This window comes from Mus musculus, chromosome 11 (genome assembly GCF_000001635.26).
Source record: "Mus musculus strain C57BL/6J chromosome 11, GRCm38.p6 C57BL/6J".
NCBI lineage: Eukaryota > Metazoa > Chordata > Mammalia > Rodentia > Muridae > Mus > Mus musculus.
The window spans coordinates 50,293,659-50,311,913 of record NC_000077.6 but is presented as its reverse complement, the minus strand read 5'-3'; the positions used below and the strand labels follow the sequence as shown (position 1 = coordinate 50,311,913).

Below are 18,255 nucleotides of genomic sequence, written 5' to 3'. Positions count from 1 at the left end.
TCCTGGCTCTCCTGGAACTCACTCTGTAGACCAGGCTGGCCTCGAACTCAGAAATCCTGTGCCTTCCAAATGCTGGGATTACAGGCATGCGCCAGCACTGCCCGGCTTCACATTCCATTCTTTTTGCAGATAGATCATGGAAGGGAAGTGGTTACTGTGTTTGCTGCTGGTCCTTGGAACTGCAGCTGTTGAGGCTCATGATGGACATGATGATGACGCGATTGATATTGAAGATGATCTTGATGATGTTATTGAAGAGGTAGAAGATTCAAAATCTAAATCAGATGCCAGCACTCCTCCATCTCCAAAGGTTTGAAGCAGATCAGTCCTTTTCTTTTTGCTTTTATGAGACAGGGTATCTTGGCTGTCTTTGAACTCACTATGTAGACCAGGCTATCTTGGAACTCAAAGATCTACCTGCTGGGCTAGAGAGGTGACTCAGCGGGTAAGAGTACTGACTGCTCTTCCAGAGGTCCTGGGTTCAATTCCCAGCAACCACATGATGGCTCACAACCATCTGTACAGCTATAGTGTACTCATATACATAAAATAAATAAATAAATCTAAAAAAAAAAAAAGATCTACCTGCTTATACCTTCTGAGTGGGGGATTAAAGGTGTATGTAACCATTCTCAGCTTAAAGTAGATCCTTTTATCTTTTGGTTTAAAAAAAGAAAAATTAAGCCAGAGGCTGGGGATATATAGTTACTTGCCTATTTCTTAGGCACTCCTCCACCCCACCCCAAAAAGGGGATTGTTTTTAAAGGCAAAGCAGCTTTTAAAAAAAAATACTTGCTAAGCTTTCTGACAAGTCTTTGGTACATGTGGATTGAATTTAAGGGCAGCTATGAAAGCTTTGTGACAATTGAAACCAAATCCTGAGAGTAAATTCTAGAGAATGTTACTAAATGACCCATTCCTGCCAATACAACAAGGGTCTTCTGTAGCTCTGGATGCCTTGGGATTTGATTTCCTTGGGATTGCAGGCTTGTGCCACTGTGCTTGGTTAAAATATTGCTGCTTAATTAATTTTATGTTTAACACAGGTCACCTACAAAGCTCCAGTTCCAACAGGGGAGGTTTATTTTGCTGACTCCTTTGACAGAGGGTCTCTGTCAGGGTAAGTGTTTCCCTGGGAGTAAAGGTTTGAGAGGTGAATGTCTTGTAAATAAAAGTAGTGGAAAAGCACTGGACCCTTTTTAAGCAGTATTGGGGCTGAACATAGTGTCATGGAGGGGAGGCAAGTGCTCTGCTGCTAGATATAGCCTTAAATAGTGGGCCCCTGGGATAGTGTGTCTAACTGTACATCTCCTCATACATGGATGTATCTTGGAACTTGGCCTCTTGTTGCTTTTATTTCCGTTTTTCTCTTCTACCCTAGATTTTATTCTTTGGGGATTTCTTTTCTCTTGAGTCTTGTTACATAGGGTAGATAGAACAGGAGAGTGAATGTATTTTAACTCTGGGGCCTTCTTAATTACAGGTGGATTTTATCTAAAGCCAAAAAAGATGACACTGATGATGAAATTGCCAAATATGATGGTGAGAGTTCCATTTGTTCTAGATACAGTATATCAAAGTGGCATCTTGTCTCCATTGTATCTCTCTTTTTAGAATACAATATGTTTATTTTTGAGAATTTCATACATTCATATGATACATTGATCACTATCATCTTTCCCCTACTCCTAACCTAACTCTTCCCATATCTAACTTTGTTCACCCCTCCTAACTTAGAGGCCACTGATTGTGATTTGTGTTGTCCATGTGCTCATACTGGGGATATCCACTAAATCCATGACATCTCTTTTGGATTAGGTCAAGAAGATGTTTAATCAGGAGAATGTATTGCTCTTCCAGAGCCAAATTTGTTTCCCAGTACCCATATCAGTGCTTCACAACTACCTGTAACTCAAGCTGTAGACTTTAGACACTTTCTTTTGGCCTCCATGGGCAGACACACATTTTTTTTAAAAAACCTATTTATTTTAAAAATATCTTTATTTTTAAAATTAAAATATAATTATATTGTTTTCTTTCCTCCCTCCAATCCTTCCCATGTACTCCATTGCTCTCTTTCAAATTCATTATCTCTCCTTATTACTATATTTTCCCTAAGAATATAAATACAATCTGCTCCTTATATAGCATTATTTTCATGTATATGATTTCAGGGCTGACCACTTGAGAACCAATTTGGGGGCTTTTCCTTGGGAAGGCTTTCTTCTACTCTCAGCATTCCTTAATTGCTTGTAGTACTTTGTCTGAAGTTGAGCCCCTATGAGATTCCCTCTTTCAAATTAGCTTGTCTGTTGGTGTCTTCCTTGTTGTGGTCTTGTTTAGGCTGCCATGTTGATGAGACTTCATGAGACAGGGTCTCACTGTGTCCTTGGCTGGCCTAAAACTTGCTATGTAGACCAGGCATATCTGGACTTTGCCTCACAATACTGCAAGTAAAGGCTTGTGCAGTTGTGCACATCTGAGAGATAGGTAATCTGTTGCTTGTTTTTAGAGATAGGGTTTCTTTCTAATCCTGGTTGTATTGGAACACTGTAGAGCTCTTGTTCTGTGTGCTATCCTCAAACTCAGAGATCTTCCTGCCTTTGCCTCTGGAGTGCTGGGATTAAAGGCTTGTGCCGCCATACCTTGCTGAAAAATAAGTATTCTAAAAAGATATTTTGAGATTTTTTTCTTGGAAATTATATCATCTTTGTATATGGGGCTTTTTAAAGTGTGATAGAATAAGAACTCTTAATATCCATGTTGGAAATGAAAGTTTTTCTTTAGGTATAACAAATAGGCCACTGTTATTTTCAAGCCATGTCTTACCATATAAAAGATATATTAACTCAGCTCATATGTAAATGTAATGGTAAACATCGATTATTTTGACACTTACACAACTCAGAATTTAGTTCGTTACCATTTAAAAGACTTTAAATCATGTGGCTAACAGTCAAGAGCCATTTTGTATTCTTTTGTAGGAAAGTGGGAAGTAGATGAGATGAAGGAAACAAAGCTTCCAGGGGATAAAGGACTTGTACTGATGTCTCGGGCCAAGCATCATGCCATCTCTGCTAAACTGAATAAGCCCTTCCTGTTTGATACCAAGCCTCTCATTGTTCAGTAAGTTCAGTGCCATCTTGATAATTTTCTAGAAAGGGTAATCTCAGGTGACAGTATGAAAGTTGAACATTCTAAAAAATCATGTTTATAGTAGGAATTTTGTGTGAATTGGAATATGTTGAGTGGTTTTGTTTTTATCTTCTTGTAAAACAGTCTGGTTGTTTACCTTCTTAGAAGCAAACAAATGTCTGGCTTTTGCATTAAGGATTACTTTTATTTTGTTTTTTTGATTTTTGTGTGGCCGAGTGGCCACATAAAAGCAGTAGACAATGGAACCTTTTGTGTGGGTATGACATCTGATAAAACATGACCAAGCTGGGAGAAATCAATTAGGAAATATAGGAAATATGATCTTTCAAAATGCCATAGGACTTTTTCTTTTCTCTCTGAAACTAGGTATGAGGTTAATTTTCAGAATGGAATAGAATGTGGTGGTGCCTATGTGAAGCTGCTTTCCAAGACGGCAGAGCTCAGCCTGGTAGGCTCTCTCTTTGTGTAACATGTGCTTTATGATCTTGAGCTTGGGGGGTATGCAGTTCAGTGGTAGAGTACATGGCTGCCATTCACAGGGCCCTGGGTTTAGTCCCCATCATTTAAAGAGAGAAAAGTTTGCAAGACCTATGAAAAGAAATGCTGCTGCTGGTGAACCATGGAGACTTGGCACTAATGGCCTTTTAACTTTAACAGGGGACTGTAGAAGCCTTAGCTGTATTTCATTGCTGCTTTCTTAACTGTGGAATTTTTAGGTTTTTTATTGTTTTGTTTTGTATTTTTACACAGGATATCATTGGGTGGGTATCCCTTGCTGCATGGAGTTTGCTGTGTAGACCAGGGAGGCCTCACCTGTGTGCTAACAATTTTTAGTTTTCTCAAGTTTATTTCTTGTTTTTGAAAGAAGTTTGTATGTACATAACTTCTCTTTAAAAAAGCATTTTAGTATTTCTGGTGGTTGCCAGTTATTTTTGATTGGTATCTGAAGAAGCACTATAAAATCATAAGGTTTTCTTTAAAGCTAATAGAATAATTTGCATGCAGTTTTATGAGAGGAAGTATGTGTTTTTCAAAGTTTGCTCTTTGAATTCTTTGACTAGAGTTACTTAAAGCACTCCACCTTTGTCTCTGAAGGATCAATTCCACGACAAGACTCCCTATACTATTATGTTTGGTCCAGATAAGTGTGGAGAGGACTACAAACTGCATTTCATCTTTCGACACAAAAATCCCAAGACAGGTGTATATGAAGAAAAACATGCTAAGAGGCCAGATGCAGATCTGAAGACCTATTTCACTGACAAGAAAACGCATCTTTATACATTAAGTAAGAAAAACCCGCTGTTTGGGGGTTTAAAACATTACATAGTTAGCATCTAGTTCATGTTAAGATTGTATACTTAAAAGCCGTTCTTTATGAAGAATCTTTTTAAAAAGACCCCATGTACTGTCTTCCAATGAATGTGGGTAACAGACTATGCTCCAGCTTCTCTAGGAAACTACTAAACTGCCTATGGATCAAAGCAGAATTTGATGAAGAGGAGAAAACTTATGATAACTGAAACAGCCCCATACCCTGTGTGTAAATTAACATCTTCCTAGCCGGGTGGTGGAGGTGCACGCCTTTAATCCCAGCACTTGGGAGGCAGGGCAGAGGCAGGCAGATTTCTGAGTTCGAGGCCAGCCTTCCAGGAACAGCCAGGGCTATACAGAGAAACCCTGTCTCAAAAAACCAAAAAAAAAAAAATTTCTTCCGTGGCCACAGGCTTACTACAGAAAGAGAACATGCACTAATGCCAGGAACATTAAAGACCATATTAAGAGCCCAGACTTAGTATGCTGAGAAGGAAACAGATCAGTTTTAGAGAGATCCCTTCATAGGTTTTATCCAGACTGTGGGAGTGTTAACACTACAAGGCCATATATTAATAGGTCTACCTCTTAGAATGGAAAATTTCACTTGCACCTAAAATTGCACTAGGACTTCTAATGACTGAGAACTTCGTAGATTGTTAAATAAAAAAAATTATGATTCGATGCCCCAGTGTAGGGGAATGCCAGGGTGGGAAGATAGGAGTGGATTGGTGGGTAGGGGAGCACCCTCATAAAGACAGGGGGAGGGGGGGATGGGATAGTGGGTTTAATATACTTTTTTCAATACTTAATACCTGTGGGTCAGGTAGTGTTTTTTTTTTTTTTCTTTATATATATATATATAGCTTGTGGCCAGTAACCATTTGAAGTTCAAAATTGCAGAGCAGACTATCTTCTGTCCCTTTACATAGCAATAGGAGTGGAAATTTGTTCACTATATAAACAGATTAATAACGTTTTCATAATATGAAGGTTTTTGTTTTTGAGACATGGCTTTTTACGTAGCCATGGCTGTCCTGGAACTTGCTCTGTAGACCAGGCTCAAATTCAGAGATCTTCCTGCCTCTGCCTCCTGAGTGCTGGATCAAAGGCGTGTGTGTGTGTGTGTGTGTGTGTGTGTGTGTGTGTGTGTGTGTGTGTGTGTGTGTGTATATGTCTGTGTGCTACTTGGATGCCTGGTGCTGAGATGCCAGAAGAGTATATTGGTCCCCTGGAGGTAGAATGTTAATGTAGGTGCTGGGAATTGAGCTGGGTCTTGTGGAAGAATCGCTGCTGTTCTTAACTACTGAGCCGCTTCTCTAGATCCTATCAATGTGGTTTGTGGGCAATTGTATGGAAGTCAGAGGACAACTTTGAAGATGTTTCTCTCCTACCCTAATGTCTTGGGCTCTAACTCAGAACATTGGGATTGTGTGGCAGATACCTTTATCTGCTGCTGTGGTGTTTCACCAATTAGCATTTAAAATTAATATTTTGAGAGGGGGGTCTCATTATGTAGGCCTGTCTGTCCTGGAACTTTGTATGCAGTCAGACTGTTCTCAAGCTTAGATCTGCCTGCCTCTGCTGCCCAAGTGCTGAGATTAAACGCATGTGCCATTACACAGAATGCTTTTTTTTTTCTGCATACCCCGTACTCTTGCCTTAAACTCCTGTATAGCTGAGAGTAAAATTGATGACCCTCCTATCACTGTAGTGCTGAGATCACAGGAGTGTGTCACCATACCCTGAAGGTTGTTTTTTTTTTTTTGTTTTTGTTTTTTTTTTAAGGTTTTTTGAGACAGTTTTTTTGTGTAGCCCTGGCTGTCCTGGAACTCACTCTGCAGACCAGGCCGGCCTTAAACTCAGAAATCCGCCTGCCTCTGCCTCCCAAGTGCTGGGATTAAAGGCGTGCGCCATCACTCCCCGGCTACCCTGAAGGTTTTTATTGTTGTTTTGAGATGGGGTCTTGTTGTACATGACCTCAAACTAGTATTGCCTAGTAAGTGCTGGTATTAGAGGTATGGGCTACTATATTTTGCCTGTGTATGTGTGTGTGTGTGTGTGTGTGTGTGTATCATGTGTATGTCTGCATTTGCCAGAAGAGCGCATTTACTCTCCTGGAACTGAAATTAGAGGTGGTTGTGAGCCACCATGTGGGTGGTAGGAATTGAGCCTGGGTCTATTGGAAGAGCAACCAGTGTTCTTAACCGATGAGCAATCTCTCATGCCCCTTATTTATTTTTAATTATTATGTAGGGTATTTTTCCTCCATCCACATCCATATGTGTGCTTGGTGCCCATACTTGCCAGAAAAAGTTGTCAAATCCTTTGCAACTAAAGTTATTGAAGATTGTGAGTAGCCATTTAGATCCTGGAATTAAACCTTCATACTCTGGAAGAGCAGTTAGAACTCTTGACCACTGAGCCATTAATTCAGCTCCTTTAAATATTTTCATAAAGATGGTCCATGGTAAAAGTGCTTGTACAGTGTGTACAAGACCCTAGGTTTGATCTCCAGATTGGAGAAAATAATAGCTTACTAAAATTTATCATTTCAATTTGTACAGCAGGTAGATCTCTGTGAGTTCAAGGCTAGCCTGATGTATAAAGAAAGCTTCAAGACAGCTGGGGCAAGACAGAAAAGAAACCCTGTCTGGATAAAACCAAGAAAAGAAAGAAAGAAAGAAAGAAAGAAAGAAATTACTCATTTCTAATTTCTAGGAACTCAAGGAAATGGCATTGAGGCCCCAGGCTCTTAAAGAACTAGGCTTTGTTGACTATGACAGTCTAATTCCAGTACCTTGATCTCTTTTTCATGACTATACACTGGGTCTTCCTCTAGAAGGCATGATCTGTTGTGTTAGATTGATGGGAATGTTGGAATGAGTGGTTTAGTCAGTATTTTAATTGCATTTTCTTTCTTTTCAGTCTTGAATCCAGACAATAGTTTTGAAATATTAGTTGACCAGTCTGTTGTGAACAGTGGAAATCTGCTAAATGACATGACTCCTCCTGTAAACCCTTCACGTGAAATTGAAGACCCAGAAGACCGGAAGCCTGAAGATTGGGATGAAAGGCCCAAAATAGCAGATCCAGATGCTGTCAAGCCAGATGACTGGTAAATCTTGGAGATCCATCTTTGAGTATTAGCTTACATTTATATATTCTACATAGCTTAAACAACAAATGTTGATTGAGATCTGATTATGTAAATACTCTGTGATACATGCCTAGGCACGTTGGAACATGCCTATAATTCTAGCACTCAAGAGGCCAAGGCAGAAAGATGGAGTGTGAGGCCAGTGTGGGCTTACATAGTAAGACCCTATGCTTGCTTGCAAGAAAAAAAAAAGGGGGACTTAAGTTCCAATTACTCTGGAAAAAAAAAAAACCCAATAGTAGTAAAATATATTATCCCTCACTATGTTATAAACTATAGGATGCTAAAGCTTTTGTAGTTTGTCTGCTGACAATCTTTTTGTACAGCCATTCTAGTGCTTCATTATTACAAGTTAAATTGGGTTACAGTGCTAAGGGTTTAACCCAAGTCCTCCTGCATACTAAACATGTGCTGTATTGCTAAATACTCCTCCTATCCATATTTAAAGCTATTAAAGTTCTGAAATTTTTGGTGTTTTGAGACAGTTTCTCTGTGTAGCTTTGACTGTCTTTGAACTAGGCTGGCCTTGAACTCACAGATCTATCTGCTTCTGCCTCCTGAGGGTTGGGATTAAAAGCATGTACCACCATGCCCAGCTAATCACCTTTTTAAAAATAGGATGAAGAGAGTTTTAAGCTTTAAAAGATCGGGCAAAAGTTACATAAAACTTTGAGGTCATCCCAGAGTTAATTTAAAACTAAGATAGTTACAAAACAGTCTCTGTTGAGGGAGGCATTTCTCAGTGGTAGTGGACATGAGGCCTTGAGTTCAGTGCCAAGGCAAAACTAAACATTAAACTTGAGCACAGGGAGATTTTTTTTTTTTTTTTTTGGTTTTTTGCGAGACAGGGTTTCTCTGTATAGCCCTGGCTATCCTGGAACTCACTTTGTAGACCAGGCTGGCCTCGAACTCAGAAATTCGCCTGCCTCTGCCTCCCGAGTGCTGGGATTAAAGGCGTGCGCCACCACGCCCGGCCTACAGGGAGATTTTTGATTACCAGCTGAAGTAGTACTTTGACAGTGTCTGCATGACAATCTTGTCCCTGTACTGTTTGTTCCTGGTTCTTGAGGAGGCCAGCGGAAGAAACTTGAGCTATATAGATGGTTGTAACCTGCCATGCTAGTAGACACTGGAACTGTGGTCATCTGAAAGAGCAGCAAGTGCTCTTACCCACCTTGCCATCTTTCTAGCTCCCTTGAGTCTTATTTTAGATGAGATTTTCTTTGTGTGTATGTGTGTCTTTTTAAAAGACTTTTTCTATGCCATCCAGGTTATTCTCAAATTCAGGATTCTGTCTCAGCCTTAACAGTGCTGAATTTACTGTATACCACAATGACCATCTTTTTTTTTTTTTTTTTTTTTGTCTCTTTGAGACAGGGTTTCTCTGTGTGGCCCTGGCTGTCTTGGAACTCACTGTGTAGATCAGGCTGGCCTCGAACTCAGAAATCCGCCTGCCTCTGCCTCTGTGTTGGGATTAAAGGCGTGTAGCCACCACCGCCCAGCTCTACCATAACCATCTTGAGAGTACTTTTTTTTGGTGTATAAAACAGAGATGGTTAATGTATATGTATCTGCAGTGCTATATATACACTACTATCTAATTGTAGGATTTTTTTTTTATATATAATGTACCCTACTGTCAGTCCCTTGTCCCCAAATTCTGGCAACCACTAACCGGCCTGTTTTTTATTTCTGGATTTGTCCATTTGGAAAATTTTATGGAAATGACATTGAATTATAATATGTGGCCTTTGGCATATGACTTCTTCTTATCAACATAAATTTTTTCAACATCCAACCATATTGAAACATGGATAAGCACTTCATTTCTTTTTATGACTGAGAAATACTTCATCATATCAGTGAATGATATACTATGCTTATCCACTTAACCATTATGTAATTGATAGATGTGTAGGTTGTTGCCTTTTAGATGTACTGGTTTTTGTGTGTGTTTTTGTTTTTCTCAGATACAAACTTAGGAATGAAATTGTCATACAGTAACTTCCAATTTTGAGGAATTGCCCCTGCTTTTTTTCACCAGCACTTTTTTCCCTCAGAATTTCTTATTGTAATAGCCTTTCTATGTGGATGTGTGATAGTGGAATATTACCATGGTTTTAGTTTCTCTGATGACCAGTGAAGTTAAGCATCTTCCCTTATAACTCTTGATGATTCCCGTAGTTCCATTAGAAAAATGTTTAGTTGATCTTTAGCTGCTGTTCTTAGTTAAGTTCTTTTCTTTTCTTTCTCTCTCTCTCTCTCTTTTTTTGGTATATGTGGTGGTGGGGAGAGTAGCCTAGATAATGATTTATAAATGTTTTCTAGAATGAATTAATCTGGGTTTGTAGAAGAGACTACCTTGACTGATTCTCTGGCCTGTGTTGCCATCCCTGGTGTTTTCTGTTTAAGGGATGAAGACGCCCCTTCTAAGATCCCAGATGAAGAGGCCACCAAGCCTGAAGGCTGGCTAGACGACGAACCTGAGTATATTCCAGACCCTGATGCAGAGAAGCCAGAGGATTGGTGAGTTTGAGGTTGCTTTTGTCATTACCTGGTTTTTGTTTTAAAAATTTATTTTTATGTGCTTTGGTGTTTTGCCTTAATGTTTGTCTATGTGTCAACTCACTTGGATTTGGAAGAGAAGCCAGTGTTCTTAACTGCTAAACTGCCCCAATTAAAATCAAGCATTTAATCCCAGCAGAGGCAGGCAGATCTCTGAGATTGAGGCCAACCTGGTCTACAAAGTGAGTTCTGGGACAGCCAAAGCTGTTACACAGAGAAATTCTGTCTTGGGCAAACCAAAATCAATCAATCAATCAATCAATCAATCAATCAATCAAAGCAATAGCTATGTGCCCCTCTCCCCCAACAACAACAACAACAAAAAAGAAGCAAAAGGGGAAAAAAAAAAGCTGGGTATAGTAGTACATGCCTTCATCTCAGCACTCAGAGGCGGGTGGATCACTGAGTTCTAGGACAGCCAGGGCTACCAGAGAAACCCTGTCTGAAAACCTAAAGGGAAAAATAAAAAGCCAACTGCCCAAGTTTGAGTGAAAAACCTTACAAACTTTACTAAATTTCATTGGGTAAAAACAAAGTAGGTAGTTTATGAGAGTGCATTGATAGTGGAAATGAGAAATGAGATATCGTTCTGTCATATGCTGCTGGTATAGCTCCAGAAACATGTTGAGAGCATAAGACTAGTTGTTTGTTTATACCTCCACAGGGATGAGGATATGGACGGAGAATGGGAGGCTCCTCAGATTGCCAACCCCAAGTGTGAGTCAGCCCCTGGGTGTGGTGTCTGGCAGCGACCTATGATTGACAACCCCAATTATAAGGGCAAATGGAAGCCTCCAATGATTGACAACCCTAACTACCAGGTTTGTGTCTCCTGATGGTTTAAGTGTTTTTATTAATTTGTTCGTGTCTGGGCAAAAGCTTGATCAATAGTAAGGCCAGCAAATCAAAAAGAGAAAGTAAACTTAAGAGACAGGTGAATATTGGGCTAAACATAAAACCTAAAAAACAGGAAAGAGGAGTGTTCGAACTTGCTATGTGACTATCTTAGTTTGGGTTTCCATTGCTATGAAGAGAAACACCATGACTAAGACAACTCTTAGAAAGGAAAGTAATTAAGGCTGGCTTACAGTTTTAGAGGTTGATTCCATTGTCATTATATTGGGAAGCATGGCAGCCTGCAGGCAGCAGAAGGGGACTCTGCCATATTGGGCAGAGTTTGAGCATACAAGAACTCAAAGCCTGCCCCAACAGTGACATACTTCCTCCAATAAGGCCACACCTAATAGTGTGACTCCCCATGGTCCAAGCATTGAAACACATGAGTCTATGGAGCCCATTTCTCTTCAAACCATCATAGTGAGCTATATCTAAAAATAAAAGTAGGGTAGAAGAACTTAGGGTGTGGATACCCTATTGTTGAGTGCATAGATTGGCTATAAGGGAACTGTGATGGGAATTGGATCTTGCCAAGTCAGCTAATTGCTTGGTCTCATCAGTTTTCTGCCAAAGATAGGTAGGTACATATGAAGCGGTAGTAATATGTATAGTGAAGCTATGAAGCTCCACTTGTGTTCTGGGAAGGTACCAATGTAGATCCTTCCTGGCTTCAGTTTCTAAACCAAAAAACTATAGTCATAAATTTTCGCTTACACTTTTAGATGTATGGTGCATCTATCTATATGTATATATTTTGTTTGCTTTTCTGTTGTAAAATGTTTTTAGTTGTCCATTTAGATAACTGATCAAACAAAAATTATACTTTAGCTTGCCATTTGACTATCTGAATATGTCTTTGTTACATGCTTGTCATTCTAGCACTTGGTTATCTGCATGAGGACCAGGAGTTGAAATGTCAACTTCAGCTATAACTAAGAAGATCAGGGATAGGTTAAGGCTATCCTGGGTGTATGAATCCCTGTTGAACCAAGCCAAACCAAACCAAACATTTAGCTATTCGGTTGGCCACCACCAATTGTGTTTTGTTGAGGATTAGTATTGAGACTGAATCCAGTGTCTCATGCATATTAGGTGTAAGTGCTGTGTTTCTGGCCTACATCCCTAGCCCATTTTTTAAAATCACTTCTGGGGAATGGGAAATGGCTTTACTGACTACATTCCACCATCACTTGTTGAGGGTGGAGTGAGCTACGCAGGACCAGGTGTTGGTTCAGAATAAGATCCTGCAGATTGGAGACTGAATTTGGTAGAAGTCAAGAATTCAGTATAAAAACATTACTAGCATTTATTGTTCTGTGCTTGTTTAAATTTGGCAGTTAATGTTTATCTTCTTTGATCATATAAAATGAGTCTTACATAGATTTTCTTTTTTTGTTATTATCTGAAATGATGTTTTGAAACTTCTTTTGTCTCTGCCTCACCCCCAACCTACTCCCCTCTCCAAATCACAAACTAGGGAATCTGGAAACCAAGGAAAATACCAAATCCAGATTTCTTTGAAGACCTAGAACCTTTTAAGATGACTCCTTTCAGTGCTATTGGTTTGGAGCTCTGGTCCATGACATCCGACATCTTTTTTGACAACTTTATCATTAGTGGTGACCGAAGAGTAGTTGATGATTGGGCCAATGATGGGTGGGGCCTGAAGAAAGCTGCTGATGGGGCTGCTGAGGTTAGTGATTGTTCATTAATTGTGGATTTATATCCACTTTTGGGGGAGACTGATTACTTTATAAAAAGCAGATTTTTAGTGTTTATCTTTTTACTTATTCAGTGTCAAAATATATAATTGTTAGACTCCTATTCTGGCTTTCCAATCCTGTTATATGTATGTGTATATTTGTATCTGTTTATCATTTTATTTTATTTTATTTTGTCTTCAAGACAGTTTTTCTGTGTAGCCCTAGCTGTCTTAGAACTTGCTCTGTAGACTGGGAGGGCTCAAACTCACAGGGACCTACCTGCCTCTGCCTCCAGTGTTTCAATTAAAGTTATGTGTTATTGCACCTGGCTTAAGTATGTTTTAATGCACTGAAAATGCTGAATCTTGGTTGGAATTGTGTGGAATTTTCAAATAACTAATGGTGTTGTTGAGTTGCGATTTGGATGGCCAGAAAACTGGCAGAAAGATAATTCTTCTGTTTCCTGAGTAAGGAACTTTTTGCAGTTATTACAAGCCACAGTTTGCACCTATGCAGGTGAAACTTCATGATGATAAAAGCAGTAAAGCGGGGGATTTTTTTTTCCCCCTAATTTCTATTTTTTGTTTTGTTTTCTTTTAACTTGGTTTTTCGAGACAAGGTTCCTCTGTGTCTCCCTAGCTGTCCTGGAATTCACTCTGTAGACCAGGCTGGCCTTGAACTCAGAAATCCGCCTGTCTCCTAAGTGCTGGGTTTAAAGGTGTGCGTCACCCACCACTGCTCGGCTTTTCCTAATTTCTTAATGTGCATAGTTTGACTCCTTTGGAAATAAAGGAGTTAGTTGTATGAATATGAAGCAATCAGTCGAGTCTGTATTTGGTGTCATAAACCAGTTCTCTGAATTACTGTTGTTTGGTATTTCAGCCAGGTGTAGTGCTGCAGATGCTGGAGGCAGCTGAAGAGCGTCCATGGCTTTGGGTGGTCTACATTTTGACTGTAGCTTTGCCAGTGTTCCTTGTGATCCTCTTCTGCTGTTCTGGAAAGGTAGGAATGTCTAACTAAATAATTGTATCCACTGAGATTTTCTTTAGTGGTAGTTCTGTAAATACTGGGCCGTGTTTTACAGGGGCTCTTTGTACCCAAATGATGACAGGATTTAGAGTCCCTTAATTGTCATTTCACTCTATTCTTCTCCTTTATATGGAGTGAGCCTGTCTAGGGGAAAAAGAACAATGGCTATAAGATTACCCATCTAGGCACAAACTAGTTTTCCTCATTATTTCTATTCTTATTTATCTATGACTCCTTCCCTGCCTACACTCTCTCAAACAAAACATCCTCAAACTGTGCTTTTAGGTTCTACAGCCTCAGTGTTTTTCTTATTCAGACCTTGTTTCATGCTGTCTCCACTAACTTAGGATTCTATTTAAATTATTTACACTTTGTCAGATCCAAAGTTGTCTTTCTAGCTTTACCCTCACTACTCACTGTTGGAGTCTATGAGTCAGCTTGTCAAGCTTAGCCTGTGCCTCCTGACCAAGTCCTAGTGCTTGTTCTGGTTTTCATGATACCCCTCCCCCTTAACTTCCCTCTCAATCTCCCTCCCATGGGGCAAATGTGTAGAGTTAGAACAATGTCTTTCACATGTCTGCATAACTGCCCTCTACACAACCTTGGATAGAATTTTGCCTGTAAACATTCAGGAATTGAGGGGTAATATATTTGTTACAACATAATCATGGCTCCTACACTTGGCAATATTTCAGAAACAGTCCAATGCTATGGAGTACAAGAAGACGGATGCTCCCCAGCCAGATGTGAAGGATGAAGAAGGGAAGGAAGAAGAGAAGAACAAGAGGGATGAAGAGGAAGAAGAGGAGAAGCTTGGTGAGCGGAGTCTAGAAACCTGTCATAAACCCTGACTAACAAAACAAGCTATAGTAGATTGTTCTTAAATGATGATATAATTATTGTCAGAACTTTTATGTGAAGATCTGTTCAGTAGATTTATTTTCTGTCTTAGAAGAGAAACAGAAGAGTGATGCTGAAGAAGATGGTGTTACTGGCAGTCAAGATGAGGAAGATAGCAAGCCTAAAGCAGAGGTAAGGGAGGGATAATAAATACTTCAGGCAACAAAGCTGACAGCGTAAACAGTCCTGTGACACTTATATCTCCTCACTGTCCCCTCAAAGGTATTTCTTGAATACCACTGCATTTTAAACTATTTTTGGTTTTTCAAGACAGGGCTTCTCTGTGTAGCCCATCGTGGCCTGGAACTCAGAGGTCTGCATGCCTTTGCCTCCCAAACTTTTTGAGACAGGCTTTCATGTAGTCTACACTATCCTTTCATTCTGTGTAGTCAAGGGTAATATTTATTGATCCTGTAATCTTTCTGCCTCCATTCCTAGTATGTGCTCATACAGGTATGTGCTCTACCCTATTTTATGTGGTGCTGTGGGTGCTCCCAAGAGCACCTGGATTCAATTCTCAGTACACATATGATGGCCCACAGCTATCTGTAATTCCAATCCCTGGGGTTCTGATGCCCTCTTCTGGCTCTGAGCTCATCAGGCATGCACAGGGTAGAGATACAGATCCAGGCAAATGCAAATTAAATAAAAGTAAAATCCTCCACCACAGTTTTTAAAAAGTTAATAGGTTTAGGGAAAGTACATGTTTTCTGAAAAGAAAGACTAAAATCGAATACCTATAATTCCAGTACCTTTCCACCAATTGAATGACTTAGTTTAAATGGTTGTGGAATTTGGCAACATTTGTTTTTTTAAATACACTAACTTTTATGACTTCTCTTTTCAACTAATAGGAGGATGAAATTTTGAACAGATCGCCAAGAAACAGAAAGCCACGAAGAGAGTGAAACAATCTTTAAGAACTTGATCTGTGATTTCCTCTCCCTCCCCTTCCCCTGCAAATGTGGTCCTAGGAGAGGGCCTGGTGTACCTTAGGTGGGAGCTCAAAACCTCAAGATGTCACCATCAACAGGTTCCAGTGAATACTAGCCTGTAATTTTAAACATCTAGCAGTAAATAATTGCAGTTGTAATGTAAAGGACCCTGTTTCTGTAGAAAGGAAAACATTTAACATAATGGTTGTGAAATGTAACATGAAGCAACTAACTAGTGTTTTGTTGTTTTTAAAATTTTCCAGGTTTGTCTTTTTTTTTTTCCTTTTCCTTTTTTTTTTTTTTTTAGATACAATGATAGAATTTTTGCCAGTTTAAAATCTTGGCTTAATTTAATATATTCATTTGTTCATGCAGAAATAACACCAACATTAGGAATGCTAGGGAGAATGAATTGCCGTTTTTATAATAACTTTTTTAAGTTTGGTATTAAAGCATTCATGTGTCTGTCCTAAAATTGTAATCACGTTCAAGTGCAGTTATTTGTGGTTATAAATCTTGTTTTGTGTGCTTCCATTAGTTAATTCCTCTTAAAGACACAAGAGCGATTGGATGGAAGCCCAAATTTATATCAAAGTTCCCTTTACATTGTATTGAATAGACCCAAAAAGAACTAAAAGGAGACTTTGACTTGGTCATTTCACATCAGATCATAAAGTGCAGTGTTCTGTTGCCCTAGAGACTGCTCCATTCACAAGCACCTTTGAAGAGGGAAGGAGCTGGCTTCATGTAGCAGTTCATACTGTACTTCCCACATAGGAGGTCTGACAGCTCGGGTCCTCTGGAGCACAAGGCTTTTTAAGGAATGCTGGTGGTGCCTGGGTAGATAATTACATCACTTGTTCCACTGTGTTGACACTGTTTTCCTCATGGATCTCCTCCATTCCTAGCTTTCTCTGCTATGCATTTTCTTCACAGCGCAGCTTGCGGTCCGTTGCTGAAAATTATAAGCTCTGCATAGTGTTGGCTTTACTGTGATGACATGTTTCTTCTTTTTTAGCTGGCCCACACCTTTCTAGGGTCCAACTACAGGATAGATTACAGACTTTCCATTAGTGTCTATTTCTTTTACTCTGTGTAGACTTTAGAAAGTCTAATCAATCCAGAGATGGGCCAATTCAGAATTGACTATAATTGAACACCTGCTAAAAGTATTTATGGGAGGATTGACACACAGCATGAGTTATTTGACTTTTGTAGGATATTTAAAATCTTCATTTGCAGTTCATGTAACAGTTGTGTCTTAAAATTCACATAATAAAGCAGTCCTGTTCAAAAAAAAAATTTTTTTTTTGTGGCTTGTAGAATTTTTTAAAAGTGTATTTAGGGCTTTTTGTTTTTTGTTTGTTTTTTTGTTTTGTTTTTCATGTGGAATGCAGATGGGTGCTAGAGGAGCCTCTCCCACATCACTATAGTGTAATATTATTACACCACACTGAAATGTATTCAGAAACAGATGTTTCAATTTCATTCTTTCTCCAGAGGTGGTCCAGTTGTACCAATGATACTATTCCTTGCACTGAATATATATAAACACTCTTCAGTGTTTATATTGGGGAAATACTGGGAAAGAAATATATTTGTTAAGGATGAAGGCTGTATCTGTTGTCTTTATAAACACTGGTTCATTTCTTTTGAGGGTGGAATGCATTTTTCTTCCTGTTCAGTGCTTTATCACCATCTGTTGTTTGTGGTCACAGTGACCATAGCTATGTAGCGGACGTTTCCAAATGTATAGAGTGAAATAAACAGTTACTAGCAAGAAATGAATACATGTCTGCAGGTTTCTCCTTGAAGCAAACATGGGGATGATTGCTTTTCTAGAAATCGGTTTATCTGTTTCATCATTCTACATTGACATTGTTTTGTGCCTACTTTATATTCACCCAGGCTGTACAATGACAGGTTTATTTATGTCACTGGTGGTGGTCATTGCCTTTTTGGGTCCCTCTTCCTCCCTCAAGGTTCCATTGAAGCTCCAGCCTCCTTAAATACCTGACTCGTTAGTAAATGATCAGCAGTCTTCAGCTCTTAAAAAAAGCGTAGAGGGCAGGTATTGTAGCTGAGTAGGTAGAACTGCTAAGCGTGTGCAAGGTTCCGTGGGTCTGATTCCTGGCACTGAATTAAGATAGATAAAGGCCCTTATATTCTGATTTTCTATGCTGGACTCCTTGTTGTAAAATGTCCATGCCAGTAGTACTCTTCTATTGTCCACTTTTCAGATTGTCACACTGCTAAATGACATTATATTAAAGCCCGTGTTAAATATCTGTATCATAACACTGAATGTTTTTACTGTTTGAATAATGGTTAATTTAGTCTTTTCTCATAGGAGACCTTAATTTAGTTTTGTATTTAAGTGATGGTTTAGTCATTACCATTGTGTAAAATGGACCTCAGCCCAAAAACTTTTTCATTGCTGGCATTTGAACCAGTGCTCTACCACTGAGCTACACCCTGTCCTCCTAGATACTATTCTTTAGGATATATATATATATCTTTTAACAGCTTTTATTAGAAAAAAAGTTTCTCAGGCTTCATATTTGAGGATATTGGAAGTCATGCCCAGGATATTTTG

General features: G+C 39.3%; 1 protein-coding gene across 3 annotated transcripts in view; it reads left to right on the top strand.

Annotated features, from left to right (window-relative positions):
• Canx (calnexin) overlaps nt 1-17,957 on the top strand; it is a 31,717-nt gene extending 13,760 nt beyond the window's left edge. For 2 of the 3 annotated variants that reach the window (NM_001110500.1, NM_007597.3), the window contains exons 2-15: nt 130-310; nt 1,047-1,120; nt 1,484-1,542; nt 2,985-3,126; nt 3,523-3,604; nt 4,252-4,444; nt 7,399-7,588; nt 10,043-10,156; nt 10,860-11,016; nt 12,570-12,785; nt 13,678-13,797; nt 14,520-14,640; nt 14,777-14,856; nt 15,579-17,957. In NM_001110500.1, coding sequence (NP_001103970.1) covers nt 137-310; nt 1,047-1,120; nt 1,484-1,542; nt 2,985-3,126; nt 3,523-3,604; nt 4,252-4,444; nt 7,399-7,588; nt 10,043-10,156; nt 10,860-11,016; nt 12,570-12,785; nt 13,678-13,797; nt 14,520-14,640; nt 14,777-14,856; nt 15,579-15,632 — 1,776 coding nt within the window. In that variant the 5' untranslated portion in view covers nt 130-136 and the 3' untranslated portion in view covers nt 15,633-17,957. The remainder of the gene's footprint in view (nt 1-129; nt 311-1,046; nt 1,121-1,483; nt 1,543-2,984; nt 3,127-3,522; nt 3,605-4,251; nt 4,445-7,398; nt 7,589-10,042; nt 10,157-10,859; nt 11,017-12,569; nt 12,786-13,677; nt 13,798-14,519; nt 14,641-14,776; nt 14,857-15,578) is intronic. The other variant, NM_001110499.1, reaches the window with a different exon arrangement.
• The last annotated feature ends 298 nt before the right edge of the window (nt 17,958-18,255 follow it).